Raw genomic sequence first — 21,024 nt, 5'->3', positions numbered from 1 at the left:
TTGGGACTCTGGAGAAAGTCACCAGGTTTATCATTATCTTTTTAGCCTTCTGTAAGTATCCATTCTGTATTCTTTAATATAATATAGTATCATAAAATAATAAATTAACCTTCTGAGAACACAGAGTCAGATTCATCATTTCTGCCTTTGTCAGGGCATTCCCCACAAATACAATAAATACTTCAAGCTGCAAGTGCTTTTTAAGTCTGCCTCAGTCCTCATTCACACCATGAACACATGTGAACACATTCACACCATGAATGTACTTGACTGGTTTCCACATTCTGCTAGGTCTCTTGAAAAAAAAACCCTTTTTTGTTCAATAATAAAACTATCTCTGTGTCAAAGAAGAAGCTCTTAACTGAGTAAAACTGGGAGTTGCCTACATGTGTCTGCAAAACAAAAGCACTGAAAACAACAGAGATTGGCTGCCATGGAAGAGGAGGCAGACAAATCTGTTTGAAGTGATCCCCAAAGAGCTCCTTACCGGGTTGGGGTTGTGGTGAGGGTGGCAAACCAGAGAGTGCAGCCGGTGTGATTCCTCAGAGCAAAGGGGACAAAGGGCTGCCGGCGCTTTGGGGTCTTCATTTCAGCTACAAAACAACAACAGACTGGTCTGAATGCCCATCAGAAACACCCATCAGATCTTTCTGTGGGATGAGATACAGTGCCTGGAGAACCACAACCTTCACTAACTAAGAACAAAGAAACAAACATCAGATTCTCTGCAAAGCTTTTGCAATTAGTAACTGCTACAGAAATGGTACAAAACCAACAGACATTGCTCCCCTACATCAATCCCCCTTGGAACTGAGCTAAGCCTACACATTCTTCTGCTTCTTTATATCAAGTCTTCTAAAATACTATGCCTTCAGTTACACCTAACATGTAGAAAATCTAACTAAAACCTAATCTAACTAAAACCCCAAGCATAATCAGAAACCTTGTAGAAAACATGTAGAAAATCTAACTAAAACCTAATCTAACTAAAACCCCAAGCATAATCAGAAACCTTGTAGAAAACATGTAGAAAATCTAACTAAAACCTAATCTAACTAAAACCCCAAGCATAATCAGAAACCTTTTATGTACATCCAAATGCTCATGAAATACTAAATACACATTCACTTATAATTAGGATTTATGCTGTATTTAATGTGACAAATACAGGGTTAGCCAGCATCCCCTTTAAAGGGACTTTTACTCTCAAAGCCCGAACAAAAAATTTTCCTATACAGGACAAAGCCTACTGAAATATGGAAAATAATTTGAGAGCAAACAAAGGCAGTCTGGTTTTGTTAAACTGCTGGGACAGCAAAACACCAGAGGAAGATACTTCTCCCATGTTCAACTTCTTCTAAGCACAAATTTCTAACAGGCACACAAGTGCTACTCTCATTTTCCACACTGCAGTGCATGAAATCTGTGAAAATACTTACAGAGTTTGGACACAGAACAACCCCTGTCAAAGTCCAGTAATTTACTTAAAAAGGAAGAGAAATGGCTGCTACCTCAATACACAACATGTTTAGCATGAGGGAAGTGGAAAGAAGGCACACACAATAAATCAGGGGCTTAAACAACAGGCAAGACAGAAATCTCTTCCCCAGGCCTGATTTGAAGTCACTCCAAAAGGTTTCCAGAGGCAGGCAGGGGAGATGTGAGGAGGGCAGGGAAGGTTTTGAAGGAGTTATAGATCATGACAGATGAGTTTCTGTCTGATCAACAAATCCCTATGAACCCTCCCATTGTCCACTGAGACTTAAATCTGATCTTAAGCTTACAGAGAAAGTTATTTCCAATTAAACAGCAAGAAGATGAAATCCTTGAAAATCAAAACTCTGATTTTTGCCAAAAGCAAATACATGTTTTCAGTGTTGAGTTTCAGCTTATATAATGTTTTGGCTATCCCAGGTTCTACAAAATCAGACCAGAAGCCAAATGAACTTTTACTCTGGTGTTTAATCTATTGCCAGCTTATCTTTGGAGACTTCAAAAAAAGGATTTTTGGGACTATGGCCTGATTTTCAAAAGAAATGTAAAAGCTGCATTTTGAGACTACTGCCTAAAAAAAGAAGACTATCATTACCAGGAGGATTTTTTAATAATTAGTTCAGTAATTTAGCTGCAGCCCCCACTAAAAGCCAAACAATGAATATTAGATGTTTTGCTGTTTGTTTGATTTTTGGGGGAAAAAAATCCCAGAAAATATTTCATAAAAGTCAATCCAAAATTTTCCATTTTGTTTTTTTTCTTTAAACTCAGAGAAAATATTTCTAATGGTACTTGAACAGGAAACAGATGGAGATTTCTAGAAAATTTTCTGTCCTCCCATCCATGAACTTTTCTATAGGGCTATATATTTATGAAGTATGCTCTTTGTCCTCTATAATGTCAAAAAACGAAAAATCTTACTTTATCCTGCATGGTTTTGCCCCAAACCTGTCCTGTCAAATAGAACCCAAACAAATTAACAAATTATTTCTTAGGAATGCTTTACTTCCTAAGGCTTACTGAAAGCAGCCTGTGCTTCTGAAGCATCTGAAAGTTTCAGTTTTAAGTAAGTTTTAAGTACCTAAATATGGTAAATTAAGCATAAATATGTATATTGAATAAATAAATATGTATATTGATGGATATTTTTAGAATATAATTTAAATATTGTGATATTCTTACACAATTTTTAATCCCACTGTACTGTCCCTCTACAAGAGGGACACTGAATAGGGAACAATTCACATAACCTTCCTCTACAAAGACAGTTTTCCTTCTTTGGGTTTATTTCTCCATTCTTTCCTGAAGAACCCAGAGAATGACAGGATGAAATACTTCATTTAGCAGACTAAAACAAAAATAGCTGCTTTATTATTTTTCTTCAGGGTTTTTTTGGTTTTGATTATTTTTAAATATAGAGGCCAATGGAGCAGCAAGTCCCACATCCAGCACAGTATTTATTGTGCAAGAGCCTTCCAAAGAAGAAAAGCACCTTTTGTTTTGGTTGTCTGTGTGCTGTACAGTACCTCTAGCATAGATCTGATGCTCTAGGTTAGTCAAACTGGCTGTACTCCTAGTTCTAAGGTAGACAAGAGGAAGGCCTGGCAGACAGGAAAGACAAAGTCAGCAGGTAAGAAAATCCACACCAAACCAGGTAAATCTTCCCCTGCATGCATAAAGGGGAGATACAAATCATGCAGTTATGAGTCTCTACTTGGTTGCTTACATTAAGCTGGCATTTGAATTGATAAAGTTCCTTCCAGAAGGAACTCTGGGAGAAAATAAGCTGGAAAGAGCAATTACTTGGGGGATTATTTCACAAAGAATACAGTAATTTTCTCCAGAAACTCATTTATTTAGCTCTTTGGGGTACAGAAAGAAAAAGATTCTCTCTGAACTGCACACAGCCAAAAATCAACACTCTTAATTCTTCTCATTAACTGAGAGAGGCAGACAGAAAGGAAGCAGAACTAGCAGTGCAAAGCTCTTGCTCAAAGCTAAGCACTCAGAAAGCTTTTGGTTTTAAAATAATGGAACATAACTGAACAGAAAACAGCTTTTTTGTCTTTTTTTTTTTTTTTGCCAAACACATCTAACAAATCACTGTATTCTGTGAAGTCAAAATACTTATGTTTGTAATACATCAGACAGATGACCCTGTGTGTCAGGTCTGTTTCAAATAAAGTGTGATTCATGACCAACATACTCTGCCCAAAACACGGGGGATCCACTGAAGAAGCCATCCAGTCTTCTGAGCTGATTACATTCACTTCTTTGTCCTGTTTACAGTAATCTTCCATCCAGGACTGCTTGGTGCATTTGTATTGCTCTAGAGGAATGCAAGCACAGACAGGCAAAGTCTTCAAGGTGGCAGTAAACAAAGTCATTGAAAAGTGTGTGAAATTCATCACACTCAAGTGACTCCACCTGAACAGCACAAGTTTCATTTTGCTGCTTTTTCTCTGAGTCACATAAGTTCAAGACAAACAACAGCTCATAAAATCACAGCAGTGTCTTAAAAAAAAATATATCCCTAAGATTTTATTTAAAAAAAAAAACTGTCAGTGGAATTTTAATGTTCTTAAGATACTCCTATGTCAGTCTAAGAGCCCTCCCTGCTGAGGCAATTAGACCTTAAATATTTTTATGTTAGAAGTACTTCCTAGGGGTTTTGGGGTTTGCTTCATTTGAAGAGGCACATACACATTCCTGCATAAATATCAAGGCACCAATTGAGTCCTCTGGCACTGTATTAATCACAAACCAGCCTCAACACTTATTATCACTGCTTTTAAACAGCACCAGCTTAGGAATCATTCATTTGCTTCTCCTCCTGCCAAACCCCCAGGTTCTCCCTGGAAGGGAAAGACCAACAAAAGCTTTTCTGTTACATCTACAAGCTCAGCTGCTGGCAGTTTTTTTCCTGTGCCCACCAAGTAATTCTGAATGAGCAACAATATTGCTGGGAAAGGCACACAACTGGAGCTCCACAATACAGAAGCTCACATGAAATTGGAGTTACTGATGGACAAAATATTTTGATTTCCAAAGGTGGGTCATTGACAGCTCAGGTGCTCAGAGACTGAAGAACTGAAATGAGTAGCTCCCCACTACACCTGTCAATGTACTGAAAAATGATGAGCTTATCAAAATATTTTTAAGTCCTATGAAGAACAGAAAGATTTAGATGAAAGCCTGTTTCTGATTAAAAATAAATTTCAAATACCATACAAACTTGATAGAATTCATATGACCAGAGAAAAGAATTCCTACTAACCTCTAACATATGCAGCTCCTGTCTTTACATTTTCACAACATCTGACAGAACATAGGCTGCCTAAACTCACACCTGGTACAGCATCCTGCAAAGCATGGAGGGACCTGGGCCAACCCCACTTCCTCTACAGGATTCCAGCAGCACTTTAATTTGAGATGTCTGCCATTTTCAGCAGTGAAAAGCAGACTGTGCAGTGCTGCCCTCAAGGAATATTCCCACATACCTATGAGCACAGAGGTGATGCCAGCAGCACTTTAACTAGAGATGTCTGCCATTTTCAGCAGTGAAAAGCAGAATATGCCCTCAGGACTATTCCCACATACCTATGAGCACAGAGGTGATGCCAGCAGCACTTTAACTAGAGATGTCTGCCATTTTCAGCAGTGAAAAGCAGAATATACCCTCAGGGAATATTCCCACATACCTATGAGCACAGAGGTGATGCCAGCAGCACTTTAACTAGAGATGTCTGCCATTTTCAGCAGTGAAAAGCAGAATATGCCCTCAGGGAATATTCCCACATACCTATGAGCACAGAGGTGATGTTGATGTCCAGGCGGGGCTTGGCCTTCACCTCCAGCTTCAGGCGGGAAGGCTGGAGGCGGCTGGAAGCCTCTTGTTGCCAAGACACTGAGCACGGCCACGGCTCAATAAATGGCTCCCACCCTGAGAGAAACACAAAGCAGCATCTTTGGAGGCCACTCTGGAATGCTCTTTATGTATTTCATAAAGAAACTTTCATCATTAGGTCCTTCGCTTTTAATCCGTCCCCTACTTTTAATCTTCAAGGTGAAGTTGCAAGCCTAAGGATTTAATTTAATAGCTAATACAAATTTGGCCCAGCTCCTCCATTTATGTAGGGTCTCATAGAAATATCTTTGTTCCAATTAAAGCCCTACAAGGGGTCAATTACTGCTCTATATTTAAGCTAGCAGGAATTAAGCTCCTAAATAGCTTTGAAAATGATTTTGACACAATTATACATTAAATTGGTGATTATTCAGTATCTCAAAAGATAAAAGTCTAGAAACTATTAAAAAAACATCCTATGTCACCCTGATTTTTTAAGATTTTCTAAGCCTTCTGCTGTTTACATTCTTATAACAAACTTTCTCACACTCTTTATGTAAATAACTTATTGTTTTGCATTCTTTTATAGAGGAGGAGAAATTTGATGGACTTTGTTGGTTTGTCCAGTGTCATTGGAGAGGTGGCACTGTCACCCTCCAATCCACTGTCACTTTTGGAAAACTAAAAATGTTGGAGTCAGAAAATAAACTTCCTTTTTCTTCACCTTGAGAGCAGCAGTGTGTGTGCTCATGCTGTTCTGTGTCCTATAGTGACAACCCTACATATTTTTAAAAACAAAGTATTTTTCAAAACAACAAAAAACCCCCTTGTTATTGACAGATAATTCCTGAGTGCTTGTCACCAGTGATGTAACAGAAAATTTAGTTTCTAAGTTAAAAAAACCCACACAACTAGATGACTTTTGTCAGTATCTGGCCTGTATTGAGGCCTAACTTGCTTTTTTGTATCTAGAACAGAAATTGTGATGGTCTTCTTATGTTAATCCTTTGTCTTCAGCCTGCACATGATTCTCCTTCCTGAAATATGTAATAAACTGAATCCATCAAACAATTAAAGAGAAGAGAATGCAGAGAGAGCTTGTTATAAAACTCTTTTGTTGGATAACCACTTTATGCAATTTCATTTGAAAACCTGAGTGCCACTTTCATATCAGGCAAATCTCCAGTTCCACATCCCTCCAATGATCTCAAATCAGGATATCCTGTCTAGGATCACACTCACACACACACAGTCCCAAAATCAACCTTTCCCTATTCCCTTAGAGGCATTTCATAGTGGGTAAACTTCAGGCTCCTGTGGTAGGAAATTAAATTAAAATAAGAGAACAACCCCCAGGTATTTCACCTGAAAGCTCACGGTTGTAATAATCTCCAGAGAGGGTAAAATGAGCGTAGCCTTCAGGGCTGGTCCTCAAATGCTGCAGAAAATTCAAACCTGAGAGGAAAAAAAAAAAGAAGCGAAATTTAAACCAATGCAAAACAAACAAACTTTCTGATTTTGTGAAGTGTCAAGTAAGCAATGGAAGGTTTTGTCTTGTCTTTTAAACTGAAATGGGACAAAAAGCTTGTCATGATACTCTTCCAATAACATCTGCAAACAGCCACACCTTACAATACAGAGCCTCCCTAGGATTCTGCTCAGGAGAGATTTCATTTCTTATGTGATGCAAAAAGGGGAAACCAGAATCTTAACCCTACAAAGACTGTCATCTTCTCAAAACCAAAACTTAAAACCAAACAGAAATAAGGAAAAAGGAACCCCCAATATCCCACACAACCACCACCAAGACACTGTCAGCTGAAATTTGACAGGTGCTGACAAACAAGAGCACGATGCTGAACACACCCAGAACTGACACTCAGTTCATGCCAAGGAGAACCAGAGACTCACATGAAAAGGTTAATTCAGCCAGGGGAACATCACAGTCCATGCAGTCATCTATAAAGCAGATGCAAACACTTTCTGCCTTTATTTCCACTCCAGAGATGAACTGGAAAGGCAAAATCCCCTGGCTATCTCGACCAGAAGTCTGGGAAACTGATTTCAGAGGTTCAGCATTCTTAAACAACCAACTTGCTGCTTTTTTCAAGTCACCTTAGATAGAAGCAAACAGCCAATCAATCATCACCTACTTTCTCAAAGACATATGCTTAGTAAAAATCATACAGAAGAAAACTAACTCCCTTTCTCTTAAGAAAATATTCCCAGCAGTACTTCAATATGCTTATTTTGTAATATAACTATGAGAAGAATATAAAGACATCAGTATATCCTAAGAGTAAGAAATGTATTTTGAAGTTCACAAATGTAATAAAAATCTGTAACATTATGCATGCCTATATTTAAGGTGGGAAGCATGACAGTGCTAAAATAGTCACTTGTGGTAAAGCTTTGTTTTCTTTTCAGGTACTGCATGTAGAACTAGAGAAATAAGATTTTTAAAGGGAGAGATGAAAACACAAGAGGAAGAGATGTGGAATAGCAAGAAATTGGTGCACCATAAAAATTACCAGCCTGAACACAACTAAAACTCCCAAACAAAAATACACTCAAGCACCCACACATGACATCCCAAAGGGCAGAAAAAATCCTTGGGGGGTGGATTTTACACAGCAGCAGAACAGGAAGAAGAATGTTTCAAACTACAGGGCAGCACAGAGCCAAAGATGTTCTAAAGAAGGAAACAGTGCCTGTGCATAACCACCTGACAGTGGAAAGGCTTTACTTAATTGCAATTAAGGTCATAGGAACAAAGTGCAAAGCCCTGCTAAGAATATCTGGGGTTACCTTGGCAGGTGAGCAGAGCTTTACGGCAATCGTCCATGCTGAACCCCAGCTCCTGGAGCCGAGCCAGCTGGGCTTCTGCAAGGAACAGAGAAGCAGGCATGAACCCCTGGCAGTTACCTGCTTCTTTCATTTCTAAAATCAAGATATAGCTGCATGAAAAATAGGGGTTTGTTTATTTAAGAATAAGGGGGTTGTTAATTTAAGAAATGGGGGTTTGTTTATTTAAGATTTAACTATTTAACTATAATTATTTAACTATAGCAAGAGCACATGATTCAGCCCTGCTTTTATATTTTTTCCAGCATCATCAGGACAATGCCATTATTAGGAAGTTCCAACCAAGAAAGGCTCTTACCCCATGAAGATACCAACATCTTTTGTGTTAAGCATACAGATCAGCCTCACCTTGCAGAAAACTCCCTTCAATATCAGGAATGGCTTCACCCACCAGTGAAACACATACCAAGAACAGGATCCAGCCCACGTTTGGAGCCATCTCTGGTTTCCTGAGCCAAGGGGCTCTCATGCCCCAGTGCTGAAGTGCAGGGATCAGCAGCACTCCCAGCCCCTGAGGCAGCTGGGTCAGGCAGAGCTGCACTGGTCTGCTGGGGAATTGACTTTGCAATGGCCAGGAAGAGTTGAACATCATTGTAGGACAGTCTGATATCCAGTGCTTGCAACTGAATCTAAATGAAACATTAGAATATAAGAATTATTTTTCTTAAATAATTCAGCTATTAGTAAAGCTTTTCCCAAAGGAAGAAAAAAATTAGTGTTACAATCTGATCACCATGCTGTTTTAAAGATCAAATAATAAATTTATCAAATTTGTTATTTTCTACCAACAACCAAAAGCATTACATCTCAGGGAAAACAAGTTTTACTTTGATACAATGGTAAAAAAGTCTTTCAATATAATTCCCCTCTAATATGTCCTAACAATTAGAAACAGAAAATACAGAAAAATATAATTCCCTTTCAGCTATTAGTAACTCTCTAATACCATCAGCCTACATAATCAGCCCATTTCTTTCCCTCACTATTAATCTCTGTAACATATCCCATAAATCACTTTTTCATTACCACTAAGAGCATTTTCTACAGGCTTTCTTCTTTTCCTTTTCCATCTCAGGAAAAAGTTACCTTACTCTCTTATGCATTTGAAAGTCTTCTGTTGAATCCTTGGGCATAAAAATATCTCTGCTAGTATTCTCTACTGCAGTTTTATTCAGGCTTTAATATTACCTCTAGAATAGGAGGAAAATCTTCACTATTGAAAGCATCCAGCAGTCCTGAACCAATTGGATAGGAAGAATTCCCAATAAGTTCCATGTGAATCTGTACTGGATCAATAATTGACAGTGCAGTCTCTTGCTCATTTCCTAACCGGCATGAAAACACCTAAAAATTCCAAATTATTTTTAAAGAAATTATGAACTGAGATAACAGGCCTAGCAAGAACTAGCAATATTTTGAGGCTACAGTCAAGTCTTAGAATGTTTTAACAGAAACAATATAAAACTACTCTCAAAACTGCTGTAAAATGAGAGCATTTGATGAGAAATCAACAAACTTCAGAAAGCATCTGTGGATTATTCCTTTTGTATATATATTTATAGTCAAGTATCTTCACAAAACTCCTCTAATTTTGGATGTTATACAGAAGCAAATGTATTTTTCTTACCTCAATGCCAAACAAACTACCAGAGAAAGGACGATCTATCAACTTGGGCTTGTAAGTGAGAACAGTTGTTCCCTTCAGAATGATTGCATTGGTATCAAAGCAGGACATGTCTTCAACAACCACAAATTCAGTTCCTTAACCAAAGAAAAGAGACAAATAACTAACAGGGCAGTTGGCAATATCATTAAGGTACTTTGGGTATTTGTAGCAGGTTTCTTGATTTCCTTTAAGGGAGCTGTCTTTACATCAGCACACAGCTTTTAATGAGAAAAACTCTTCAATGAGAAAAACAAACTTCCTTCATGAGAAAAACAAAAGCATCAGGGAAGAGCACATTTACCTGTCACATTAACCTTGACTTCCAGCTGCTTTTCTGCTGTCACAGGGAGTGAGGAACGTTTGGTAACCACTCCCCTTTTCACAGTTTTGGGAACCACAGTGGTGTCACTGATGCAGGACCGCTGCCGGGAATGGGCATTTTCCCTCTTTTTGGTGTCTCCAGGAGTACACAAAAAGTCATGGACCAGTAAGAGCCAGTCAAATATCAGGAATACACGAAGATTGTTCAGAACAACTGTGAAACTGGAGGAATCCTTAGTAGACCTTTTAAGAAGAGAGAATCACACAGGTGAACTTTATAACCTGTAAATATTTAAAATCATGCTGACAACTGTCAGTATCTAGTAAGACTCATATGGCATTTTATAGGCATACACTTGCTTTACAGTGTCTGGCCTTTAAAGTACATCCATACATTTTTATATATACAGATATACATTTTATAGATATTTTTAATATATATACATTTATATATGTAATTTTATATATTTATAATATACACATTTATATATAAACTCATATATATAGGAGTTTGAACTCATATATATCTACATATATATGAGTTTGAACTCATATATATCTACATATATAGGAGTTTGAACTCATATATATCTACATATATAGGAGTTTGAACTCATATATATATACATATATATGAGTTTGAACTCATATATATATACATATATATGAGTTTGAACTCATATATATATACATTTTATATATAAACTCATATATATATAGGAGTTTGAACTCATATATATATATATATATGAGTTTGAACTCATATATATATACATTTTATATATATATATATACACATACTTTTTAATATAGTTTTATATATATTTAAACAGACTGAAATTCAACAATTTGCTATACCCACAGAACCCCAATAGGTCTTAACTGCCCAAATTCTAAGCCATCATGATACAAGAGATGAATTGAAAAACGACATGACAGGAAATTTATAAAAGCTGCTTTAACATACTTATATTATCAAGATTAATTTTCAAAATCTCAAATTTTAAAACCTTTTTTAATTATCATTTTATAGCTTTGTTTTATTATTTTATATCTTTGTTTTCTTATCATTTTATATCTTTGTTTTCTTATCATTTTCTGTCGTATGTTTTTATTATCATTTTCTGTCGTATGTTTTTATTATCATTTTCTGTCTAACATTCTGTGTGTGAAATTCAGACCTGGCTCTGAGGTAAGAGGTACAACATGAATTTCCTCTCCTACCCTGACACCATTTTGCAGCACAGGAAGCTGCTTTGTCATTCAGAAAAAATGTCAGCCTGCCTGAGCTTCCAGCATCACATTCTGAAGGTCTGGCTAGGAGGGATAAAGTGTTTGGCTTCATGGTCTGGAATACCAATTACATTTGATCATGCTAACTGGAAAATCATCTAAGTGCTTCAATAGCATGAAACAATTTTCAATCCAGCACACTGTGAACCATAAAATCTCCAAAGAACTGTGATGCCTTAGTGGGGAGCTTCCAACAGCAAAGCCTCTAACCCTGCCTGGCTCTCCAGGATATTTCAAGAGGCACCAGGCAGTACAGCACTATCAGAGAGCTCTGCCAGCCCTTGCATCCTCTGCCAAGGATGCTCTCACCACTCAAAACAGACCACATGCTGCTGCAGCTGACACTGAAAAGCACAACAGTTGGGAAGAAGATTCCTGAAACTCTCACTCATAAAGCAGATGAGGCTGAACTGTGCAAACTCAGTTGTTCTCCACTAACTGGGTCTAAGCTCGCTGCCCACTGACTCAACAGTTCTGTGAAAACCATCTGGGGGTTTTTTAGAGTGTATTTTTTAGTAAATCCCATTTTAGTTTTAATCCAATTGAAATGTTGGCTTCTTTCTGAACACATTTTTTTAGGTACCTAAAACCAGAATGCAGCATCCAAATCTTAAAAAAAAAATTCTATCAATTGCCAAGATTCTTTAGCTGGTTTTTATGAAAAATTGTCTCTAAAATTTTCTACTGGACTAAAATAATCCACTTTTTTTTTTTCTACATTATTCCTGCAACTGCTCCAGAAGGCATCATACTTAGAGAGTGAGAAAGCTGAGCTTGGTCAGCAAATCAGATCAGAAGTGACAGCAACATCTCCACTCATCTCACTTCACCCTCTTCTTTGATAGTCAACATTCCTCAAAAACCACCATGCTGAAACAGGTAAATACTGACATTATACTTTAAATTCCCAATTTCAACACTAAATTAGATCAAAACAAGAAAGAAAAACCAAACAGGGTAGGACAGAACACAGAAGAGAACACAGAGATTGTTTTTGAAAGGTGCCATTCCTGTCTGTATTTGATGCTCTCAGAAAACCACGTGTGACACCTGCTGGGAAACAGCTTTTGTGCATCTCATATTAAAAATTCTACAAACTGGTTTTATGCACACATCCAAGTGATAGGCCAGACTTATCAAGCTTTAAACACTATTAATTTTAATAGGTAAAACCTTCATCTGATCCATTACACACTCAAACCTAAATTTTATTGCAATAAGTGAAAAAGAAAACTAAAGAAAAAATACTTATAGAGAATTAATAACTCCAGATTTCAATCCATCAAGTACCACTGATCACCCCAAAAATGTCATCAGACTAAAATACAATGCCCTCAGGTTTATCTACAATAATAACAGATGTACTAAAATCAGGACAATACTGATTATGTCATTATTAAAAACAAACAAATCCCAGAATTACCAACCTGAAATGTAATTCAATCTGGATTGCTCCTGGGCTACTGGTGTTCTTTGATGATTGAAAGATACAATTGAAGACATTTGGGGGGCCTGTAGCATATTTCTGTCCAGCATAACGAGTGTCAAAGGCCATCATGGAATGAGAGACCAGATTTACAGACTTGGTTCCATCTGAAGAGCTTTCAAAAAGCAACTTGGATTTCTTAAAATCAAACCTGGGAGAATAAAAAGCAAAACATCACACCCAAGAGACTTACAGTTCATTTATTCCTTGGAGTCACTTATTTTACAAGTATGGCACACTGCTGAAATCTTTCATTTAGGTATTTTCTAAAACAACTACAATCATATCATAGATATAGAAAATAAACCTGTATTAAATGTAATCTCATTTTCCACTGATAAAAAGCCTTCTGGATTTAAAAATACCCAACAAGCCAACATAGCAGAAATCTGCTTTTTTAACCTTCCCTTGTTTTGCTTTCTTAATTAAAATACTATTACTTTTGGGCAAGTACTGATTGCTGGACTGTTATTTCAAGGACAAGTGGAAAGACAGACTGTATCTTTTGAACAGTGTCATTCCTTTTCATCTCTCAGAGCAGTTAAAACTCTCAGTTTGGATTCTAATTAAGAAACTCCATTCCACTGCATTATTAAATTGCAATTCCACATATTATTTTAATTCTTGTCCTGTATCTTTCACATGAGCACAGTACTTAGGACAAGGTATTCAGTAAGAGAAGAACATTCATACCTGGCTAAAGAGCTGCTTCCATCTTTTCCCTTTGGATCCATCAGCTCCAGGCTCACATTCACCATGTCAATGAGGAAGGACATGGAAGTATAAACTTCTCCACTCAAAACTGTCTGTAAGTGGAAAACACCAACATTCTTTTTCAGAGCACCTGCTTAACTTTGATCTCTGAATTAAGCTGTATTTCAGAAAAATGTAAACAGCTTTTGTGTGGGGTCCTTCTTCTCCAAATGGTTTAATCAATGGTTTCATCAACCATTACTGGGGAAATGTTACATTTCCCAACACTTGGCCTTTAACTTGAAAATGACCATTAACCCATTTTCACAGTGCTGGTCTAGAGCTCATTTGTCCTTAACATATTGCTGCCATCTCAGCAGCAAAATCAGCAACCACCCTGTTCCAGACTGCAGGGCAAGATGTGTTCTGTTCCCATCTGGATGGCAGCTGTCCTGTGTCAAGTGGGCAGTTTGCCTTATCTCCCTCTGAGTGATCACAATCACTTCCTCAGGAGGGGACATCTGCTGATAACAGCCATTGAATGTCACTGCATGGCTGATAAGAACTACAGCATCCCATTGGGAGATGTGAGCCCAGAGGGAGGAGCCAAGCATTGCTACCTGGATATAATCTGGAGATTCTGGAACACCAGCCAAGCATTCCTACCTGGATATAATCTGGAGATTCTGGAACACCAGCACAGCTTCTGCACTGGATTGCCCAGAGGAGCAGCAGCTGCCTCTTGCCCTGGATCTTCAGAGGCAGAGACTGCACCTTTCTCCAGGATCCCTGCTCCAGCAGAACCAGCCCTGGCACTGCAGGAGGGCTGAGCCACAATTCCAATGGTTCTGCTGCCAACAGCCTGACCCACAGGGTGTCAGGCTGGGTTCTGACTCTGGCAGTGTTGTTTTGGTTCACTGCGTTGTTTATTTTATCCTTTTATTTTCTTCCCTAGTAAAGAACTGCTATTCCTGCTCCCATATTTTTGCCTGAGAGCCCCTTAATTTAAAATTTACAGCAATTCAGAGGGGTGGGGAGGATTCACATTCTCCATTTCAGGGGAGGCTCCTGCCTTCCTTAGCAGACTCCTGGCTTTCCAAACCAAGACACACCCCCAGACATTTCAAGAGAATTTCAGGTGCACATGGATCCTTACAAGAATTCTTGGATCCTGCAAGTCATAGGGGCGCATGAACTCCTCGATGGGCTCGCCGAGGTTGTTCTCCAGCAGCCCACGGATCAGTTTGTACTTGTTCAGATCCAGAGAGCAGTGCACTGAGGACAGGTTGCCATGGATTGAAATGTCTGCAACAGCATGACTCAGCTCTCTGCAACAAGGAGAAAAAGAGAAAACCTCAGTGCTTCCAGGAGCTCCAACAGCAGGCAAGACCTTTAGGATACAAAAATATTGCTTTAGGATACAAAAATATGACTCAGCTCTCTGCAACAAGGAGAAAAGAGAAAACCTCAGTGCTTCCAGGAGCTCCAACAGCAGGCAAGACCTTTAGGATACAAAACTATTGCTCTAGGTGACAGCATAAAGGGACTCTGTTTAAACTCACTTGTCCAAATTTCTCTCTACTTTTAACTTCAGTCTGAAGGGCTCTGTCAGCAGGCTCCCTCCTGTCTGCCTCACCAAGTAGGATGGAAAGCTCAAGTCTGCACTGGCATCTTCCACAGCCTTGGAATATTCTCTCTGGTACCTTTCAGCAGCAAAGATGTCCATGTCCTGCAGATCAACTACAATGCAGTCCAAGAGGCAGATGTGATCCTCTGCAAGTACACAGGAGATAACACATTATGGAAGAAAAACAGAATCTGTGCAAAACTGATGCAACCTACTTTTAAGAAAGAAATTTAATTTAGCTTTTATTTTATTCCACTTTTTTTTAAAATTCATGTTTAATATCTGTAACTAGCAGATACCAAGCTCATTCATGGGTCAATCTAAATTCCTAATTAGGAGTCCAAGCACTCTCCTTGTATGTGTGCAATATGCATCTCAAAACACACCCAATTTGCAGGACTCTTCTTCCAGAAACTGAACTACAACTCCCTAATCCTTTAAGCTGCAAAAAATCAGCCTTAAAGCTCAGAAGTCATTTATTCTCCAATCTACAATCCTCAGGCCCAGAGCCTCACACCTTTCCAGTGTCACATAGGATCAAAGCACTGTCACTGGATATTTCACAAGGCAAAAGAGGCTCATGGGGCTCCTCCACCTCTCACATACCTGGGCTCTCAGGGTTTGGGACCACAGGCAGCTTTGATGGCTGCCCCTGCTGCTTACTCCATGTGCTCACTGCAGGCTCATTCTTCAGCCTAGAAATGTTTGCTCCCGATGATTTTTTCATGACCAATCCTTCTATTGCTGATTTGGACTCATCAGCACTTGTTTTCTTCACACTATGTTTTGGGGTTCCCATAGGAGAGGAAAATTGAACAGAATCCTGCTAATGAAAGAAATTTTGTAATTAATGTTAGATTTTTGACTTGAATTCTAATTACTGGAATGCCAGTATCTTCTGCTGTAGGAAAATGGCCAAACTTTTCTCCTACAGCCTTAACAGCAGATGAGAACATTTTCTATGTAAAAAAAAGTTTATTTCAGCAACCTTCCTCAAAAAGCTGTAGAATCATTTCAATGAGAAACGAATTCAAAAGCAGAGGGTTTTGCATAAAACTGAAATACTCTCATGTAAATGAAATTAATACCAAAGTGGAGGGGTAAGACTGTGACAGTATTAAACATTTCTGCAGAATAAAAACTGTTAAATATTTAAAGCTGTTTTTCAGGTGGTGAAAAAAACATATGCCATTATTTCTGCAAGATCATGTCAGCAATTTCATATTTTATTACAATATGTGAACTAACACTTCTGCACATGCACATTTTATGCACTTTAAATACTTCAGCTGTCACATCAAAATGTGTCCCAAAATTCTCCTGCAGTTTAAGGTTGGATAAATCCCTACATTTAATGTTAAATTCCTCACAGGTGAAGAAAGAAAAATTCATTTATATTGATGTAAACCATTTTAGACATCTCCCCACCACCACATATCCAGTGGAAATACATGAGCTGTCTTGCATCAAAAACCTGCAAATGTCACTACAAAAAGAGTCACATCAACATTAGAAATTTCTTTTCCCAAAAATCCTGCTTGACCAATCTGAGAGCCTTCTGTGATGGAATGGCCCCAGCCACTCTGGGATTTGCCTGGTGTAAAGGTTTGCACAGCACCCTTATAGCCCAAAGCCAGCTTTGGGATTCATCTGTCAATCATTTCCATTAATTAAATTCATGTTCTACATACAGGTAGCAATTCTCTTCAGTGCTTACTCAGCCCTTACTCCAAGATTGCTCACTTTGCCCCTGACTCCTGTATTGTTATTATCATTTCCCATCTTCTGTATCCAGGTTCTGATGTTACATCAATCCCTACCATAAACTTCCCTTTCTGGTTTTAATTGTTAATATTTTATTGCCTTATGTGGTTTTTAAATATTAGAAAAAAAATGGAAAAATTAATTGTAAACACAACCAAGGATTTTAAGAAAAAAGATTTGAGGATATTAACATTTAACTTCATAGTATAAAGAAAAGACTGAAAAGTACATGCAAAGGAAAATCACCACATCATCTATAAATCTATGAATTTATGCAATTAAATCCAAATTAGCAGCTCCTCAGACATGCATTAAGAGCACACCACAAAAACTTTACATCCAATTCTTATAGAATTCAGCAAAACCTTTAGAAAAGAAACATCATTTTTAATAAATGAAGTAGCTTTTTTAAGTGCTAAATTCCAGAAGAATACTTTCTTTTTTATAGAATGAATGAGGAGCACCTGAACACTGCCATAAGGATGTGAAATACCTCAAATAAAACAGGATCCTTGTATGCATTGCCTTGTAATATCCGATCCTCAAAAATGAACACAGGACAGAGGAAAAATGAAAACAAAACCAACAAAAAAAAGCCAAACCCTACACCTAATTCCATTTCAAACACCTACATTTCTACAGTACAACATAACACAGTATTTTTAGGCTGAAATAAAATTATTGTGCACAATTATTTTAAGTTACAATGTTAATGTAGGTGTTTACAGCTTACAAACCTGTCCTTGTACCATCAACACCCTACAGTACAACCCAACATCTCAGGGCACTGTTTCCTTACAGCAGACACAGGGAGAGACCAACCAGGTGAAGGCAACAGACACACCACAAACCCACTGCAGCAATTCAGTCCTTCTAACCTCTAATCCCTTCCAAATGGAATTAAAGGAGTCCCAGACAACTCCCTGTTTTGTTGAATGGGTCAGATACAGAAAGCCACCCAAGATGGATCCTCCTTCTCCCAAATGTTGTGGCTGCATCTCTGAGGAGCAGCACCAGCTGCTCCTGTCCTGTGCTTTGCCACATGTACAGCCACAGCAAACCCTTCCCATGGTCTCACCCCATCAAAGCAACTACACACAAACCTTTCCCATGGTTTCACCCCATCAAAGCAACTACACACAAACCTTTCCCATGGTTTCACCCCAAAGCAACTACACACAAACCTTCCCCATGGTCTCACCCCATCAAAGCAACTACACACAAACCTTTCCCATGGTCTCATCCCATCAAAGCAACTACACACAAACCTTTCCCATGGTCTCACCCCAAAGCAACTACACACAAACCTTTCCCATGGTTTTACCCCATCAAAGCAACTACACACAAACCTTTCCCATGGTTTCACCCCAAAGCAACTACACACAAACCTTCCCCATGGTTTTACCCCATCAAAGCAACTACACACACTCAGTTTTCCCTCAGAGCAGGAAATAAACCCCAATTTTGTTCTCCAGTGTGTTAGAGCAAGTCTCAGCCCCCTGTTTTCTGCTCTTCACACTGTGGAAATTTTGAGTGGTGAACAGCTGAGTAACCAGAAAGGGTGAGCTGAGAGCCCATCCTGGTCCCAGACTCAGGTGTGCACCCAGGTGAGTCCTGATTCCTCCCCAGAGCAGCTGGAGTGAGTTCAGCCTCCTTTATTCCCTCTGCTCCCTCCAAACACTCAGCTCAGTCCCCTCTGCCCCAGGGCCTCAGACAGTAAGCTCAAGACAGGAAGGGCAGCACAGCATGAAAATCTGTCAGATTTGCCAGCACACTAGCACAGACTCTCATTAGTAGAACTGTAAAGTCAAAATATGAAATAAAATTTTAGCATAATTTAAAATTTTGACTGCAAGCTGCTGAATGAAGCAGCAATGTTCCTACCTTGTTCTTTAATGAAAAGGTACCAGGCATTCCTGCAAACAGGAATCTGTTCTTCACTTTCAGCTTCCCCAGATTAGCTACAATAAGGCTGTTGGACTTGGAGCTCTCAGGTATAAGCAGAACAGGAGCCCCAGCCTCAATATCAAGAAGAACTCTGGAAGCTCTCTGGGCTTTATCTCTCACCTGGAAAGAGCAAAAATACATTTACAAAATAATTACAAATATTGCACGAAGCAGGTGATTATTTTCCACTGCTTAGTACTGAACTCAGGGATCATTACCCCTTGATTAACAAAATTAAGGGATGGTAAGAGTTTATACCAAACAAAAACAACAACAAAGCAACCAACAAAACCCCGTCCAACTCTTGGTTTAGGCAGAGAATAAAGGGTAATTTAAAAAGTATTATGATGTAAACAGGAAAAATCTGTGCAAGAGGTGCAGCATTCAAGAGTGGCACACCCTTTCAGCCCTGAACTGAGAGGCAAGACACTACATAAAAAATTCCTTAAGAAAAATTATTTGCAAAAAGCAAAACCCCAGCATTTAGAACAGATGTTTCAAAATCAGATTCAAACTTCCCACCTGGTGCACAATGAAGCATTTTAATATCCAAGTATTCACTGTCTTTGCTTCAGTTATGAGAAGTTTATTTTAAAAGAAGAGTTTTGACTGTATTAATTACTCCCAAATTGGGTCATGTGGTCTATGGCTGCCCTGATTATTGCAACACTCCACCATACCCCAATACTCTATACTGATATATTGATATTCTCTTGCTTTACAAGCTCTATATCCACACATTCTACCAGAATGCAGAAGTTCTGACTTTCTCAGACTACCAGCCATCAAACTAAATCAGAGACATACACCTGAGTGGAACAGAACTTCTCACTTGGTTCTCCTAATTCAGGTACTGTCACCTCATGAACAGTGGAGAATGAGACAAGGGAACACCTTGACCCTTTCTCTGCAGTGCATCCTGCAGAAACCACGTGCTGAAGTTTTAATGAATGTGCAAATCTGGTATTCTGCACTTTCAAACAGCAGCAGGATTGTCCTAATTAAGGTTTCTTGACTAAAAGATGAGCCTGAAAAATCTCTACTGTCACCCTGTTCTAAAGTTCTTCTATAGCAGCTCCTATAGCTTATCTTCTAAGCCCTCTGATGTTTACATTTTTGTAATGTAATGCAGCTTCTCATGCACTTTTCATGTAAATAATGATTGTTTTGCATTCCTTTCTGGAGGAGGAGAGAATTAATGGACTGTTGGTTTGACCAGTGTGGTTGGAGAGGTGGCAATTTCATCCTCCAATCCATGGTCACTTTTGGAATTCTATAAATACTGAGGACCAGAAATAAATATTCTATAAATAAATAAATATTCTAGAAATATCGAGGTCCAGTGGCTTTTTTTGCCTTGGACATCTCAGCACCAGAGTGTCATTCATTTCATGTTGTTTTGCAACACTCTACCAACACCAAAACTCTAAAACCTCCCACCATTTCAACTCAGTTGAATGCATTAAAATATATATTATAAATTATATACTGCATTTCAACTGCAAAAAACCAGGCTGGGAAAGGATAGAAAAAAGACCCAGACATACTGTTTGTCCTTCAATTGCTGCTCTCTGCCTGCCCAAGACATCTTGGAGCTGAGTAAAATGCTGGATGAAAGACACCACCTCTGCCTGGAAGCGCTGGGTGTGCACGTACTGCACAGAGGCCATCCTCAGGGTGACACGGATGTCACACTCCCTCTGCAGCAGGGGGTCTGGCCTCCCATACCTGTGACAAGGGGGGAAAGTAACATTTATCAATCTTAGCCACACTCTAGAAGCAGCACTAGGCATATTGCTGCATTCAAAATAGTAATATAGAGGATTTTGTGGAAACCCAGAGCACTGGGAATATTCCTGTGTCTGCTCTGGGAGCACTGACTCTGACCCTCATTCATGGAGAAAGTTTCCCAGACTTCAAGATAGACTGGAATCCACAAAAGTGTGAAATAGATTACAGAGAGCAGTGCAGGTGGGTCACTGGGTGAGAAATTGAGGTTTGGGGGTTTTTAGTGTGTTGTG

General features: G+C 38.7%; 1 protein-coding gene across 4 annotated transcripts in view; it reads right to left on the bottom strand.

The window, feature by feature from the left end:
- The window catches only part of VPS13D (vacuolar protein sorting 13 homolog D), a 105,150-nt gene that overhangs the window by 61,628 nt on the left and 22,498 nt on the right, over positions 1-21,024 (bottom strand). Inside the window, exons 24-41 of one of the 4 annotated variants that reach the window (XM_071449218.1) lie at positions 20,551-20,731; positions 18,941-19,123; positions 15,899-16,118; positions 15,228-15,438; positions 14,822-14,993; positions 13,666-13,778; positions 12,914-13,123; positions 10,174-10,436; positions 9,834-9,967; positions 9,395-9,550; positions 8,613-8,835; positions 8,150-8,224; positions 7,253-7,456; positions 6,707-6,796; positions 5,297-5,437; positions 3,701-3,823; positions 3,021-3,095; positions 488-593 (exon numbers count right to left, since the gene is read on the bottom strand). In XM_071449218.1, coding sequence (XP_071305319.1) covers positions 488-593; positions 3,021-3,095; positions 3,701-3,823; positions 5,297-5,437; positions 6,707-6,796; positions 7,253-7,456; positions 8,150-8,224; positions 8,613-8,835; positions 9,395-9,550; positions 9,834-9,967; positions 10,174-10,436; positions 12,914-13,123; positions 13,666-13,778; positions 14,822-14,993; positions 15,228-15,438; positions 15,899-16,118; positions 18,941-19,123; positions 20,551-20,731 — 2,880 coding nt within the window. The remainder of the gene's footprint in view (positions 1-487; positions 594-3,020; positions 3,096-3,700; positions 3,824-5,296; positions 5,438-6,706; positions 6,797-7,252; positions 7,457-8,149; positions 8,225-8,612; positions 8,836-9,394; positions 9,551-9,833; positions 9,968-10,173; positions 10,437-12,913; positions 13,124-13,665; positions 13,779-14,821; positions 14,994-15,227; positions 15,439-15,898; positions 16,119-18,940; positions 19,124-20,550; positions 20,732-21,024) is intronic. The other 3 variants (XM_071449219.1, XM_071449220.1, XM_071449221.1) reach the window with 3 other exon arrangements.

This window comes from Agelaius tricolor, unplaced genomic scaffold (genome assembly GCF_023055355.1).
Source record: "Agelaius tricolor isolate 1412-34295 unplaced genomic scaffold, bAgeTri1.0.p SCAF_28, whole genome shotgun sequence".
In the NCBI taxonomy this organism is placed as follows: domain Eukaryota; kingdom Metazoa; phylum Chordata; class Aves; order Passeriformes; family Icteridae; genus Agelaius; species Agelaius tricolor.
This window is presented reverse-complemented; position numbering and strand designations above follow the sequence as displayed.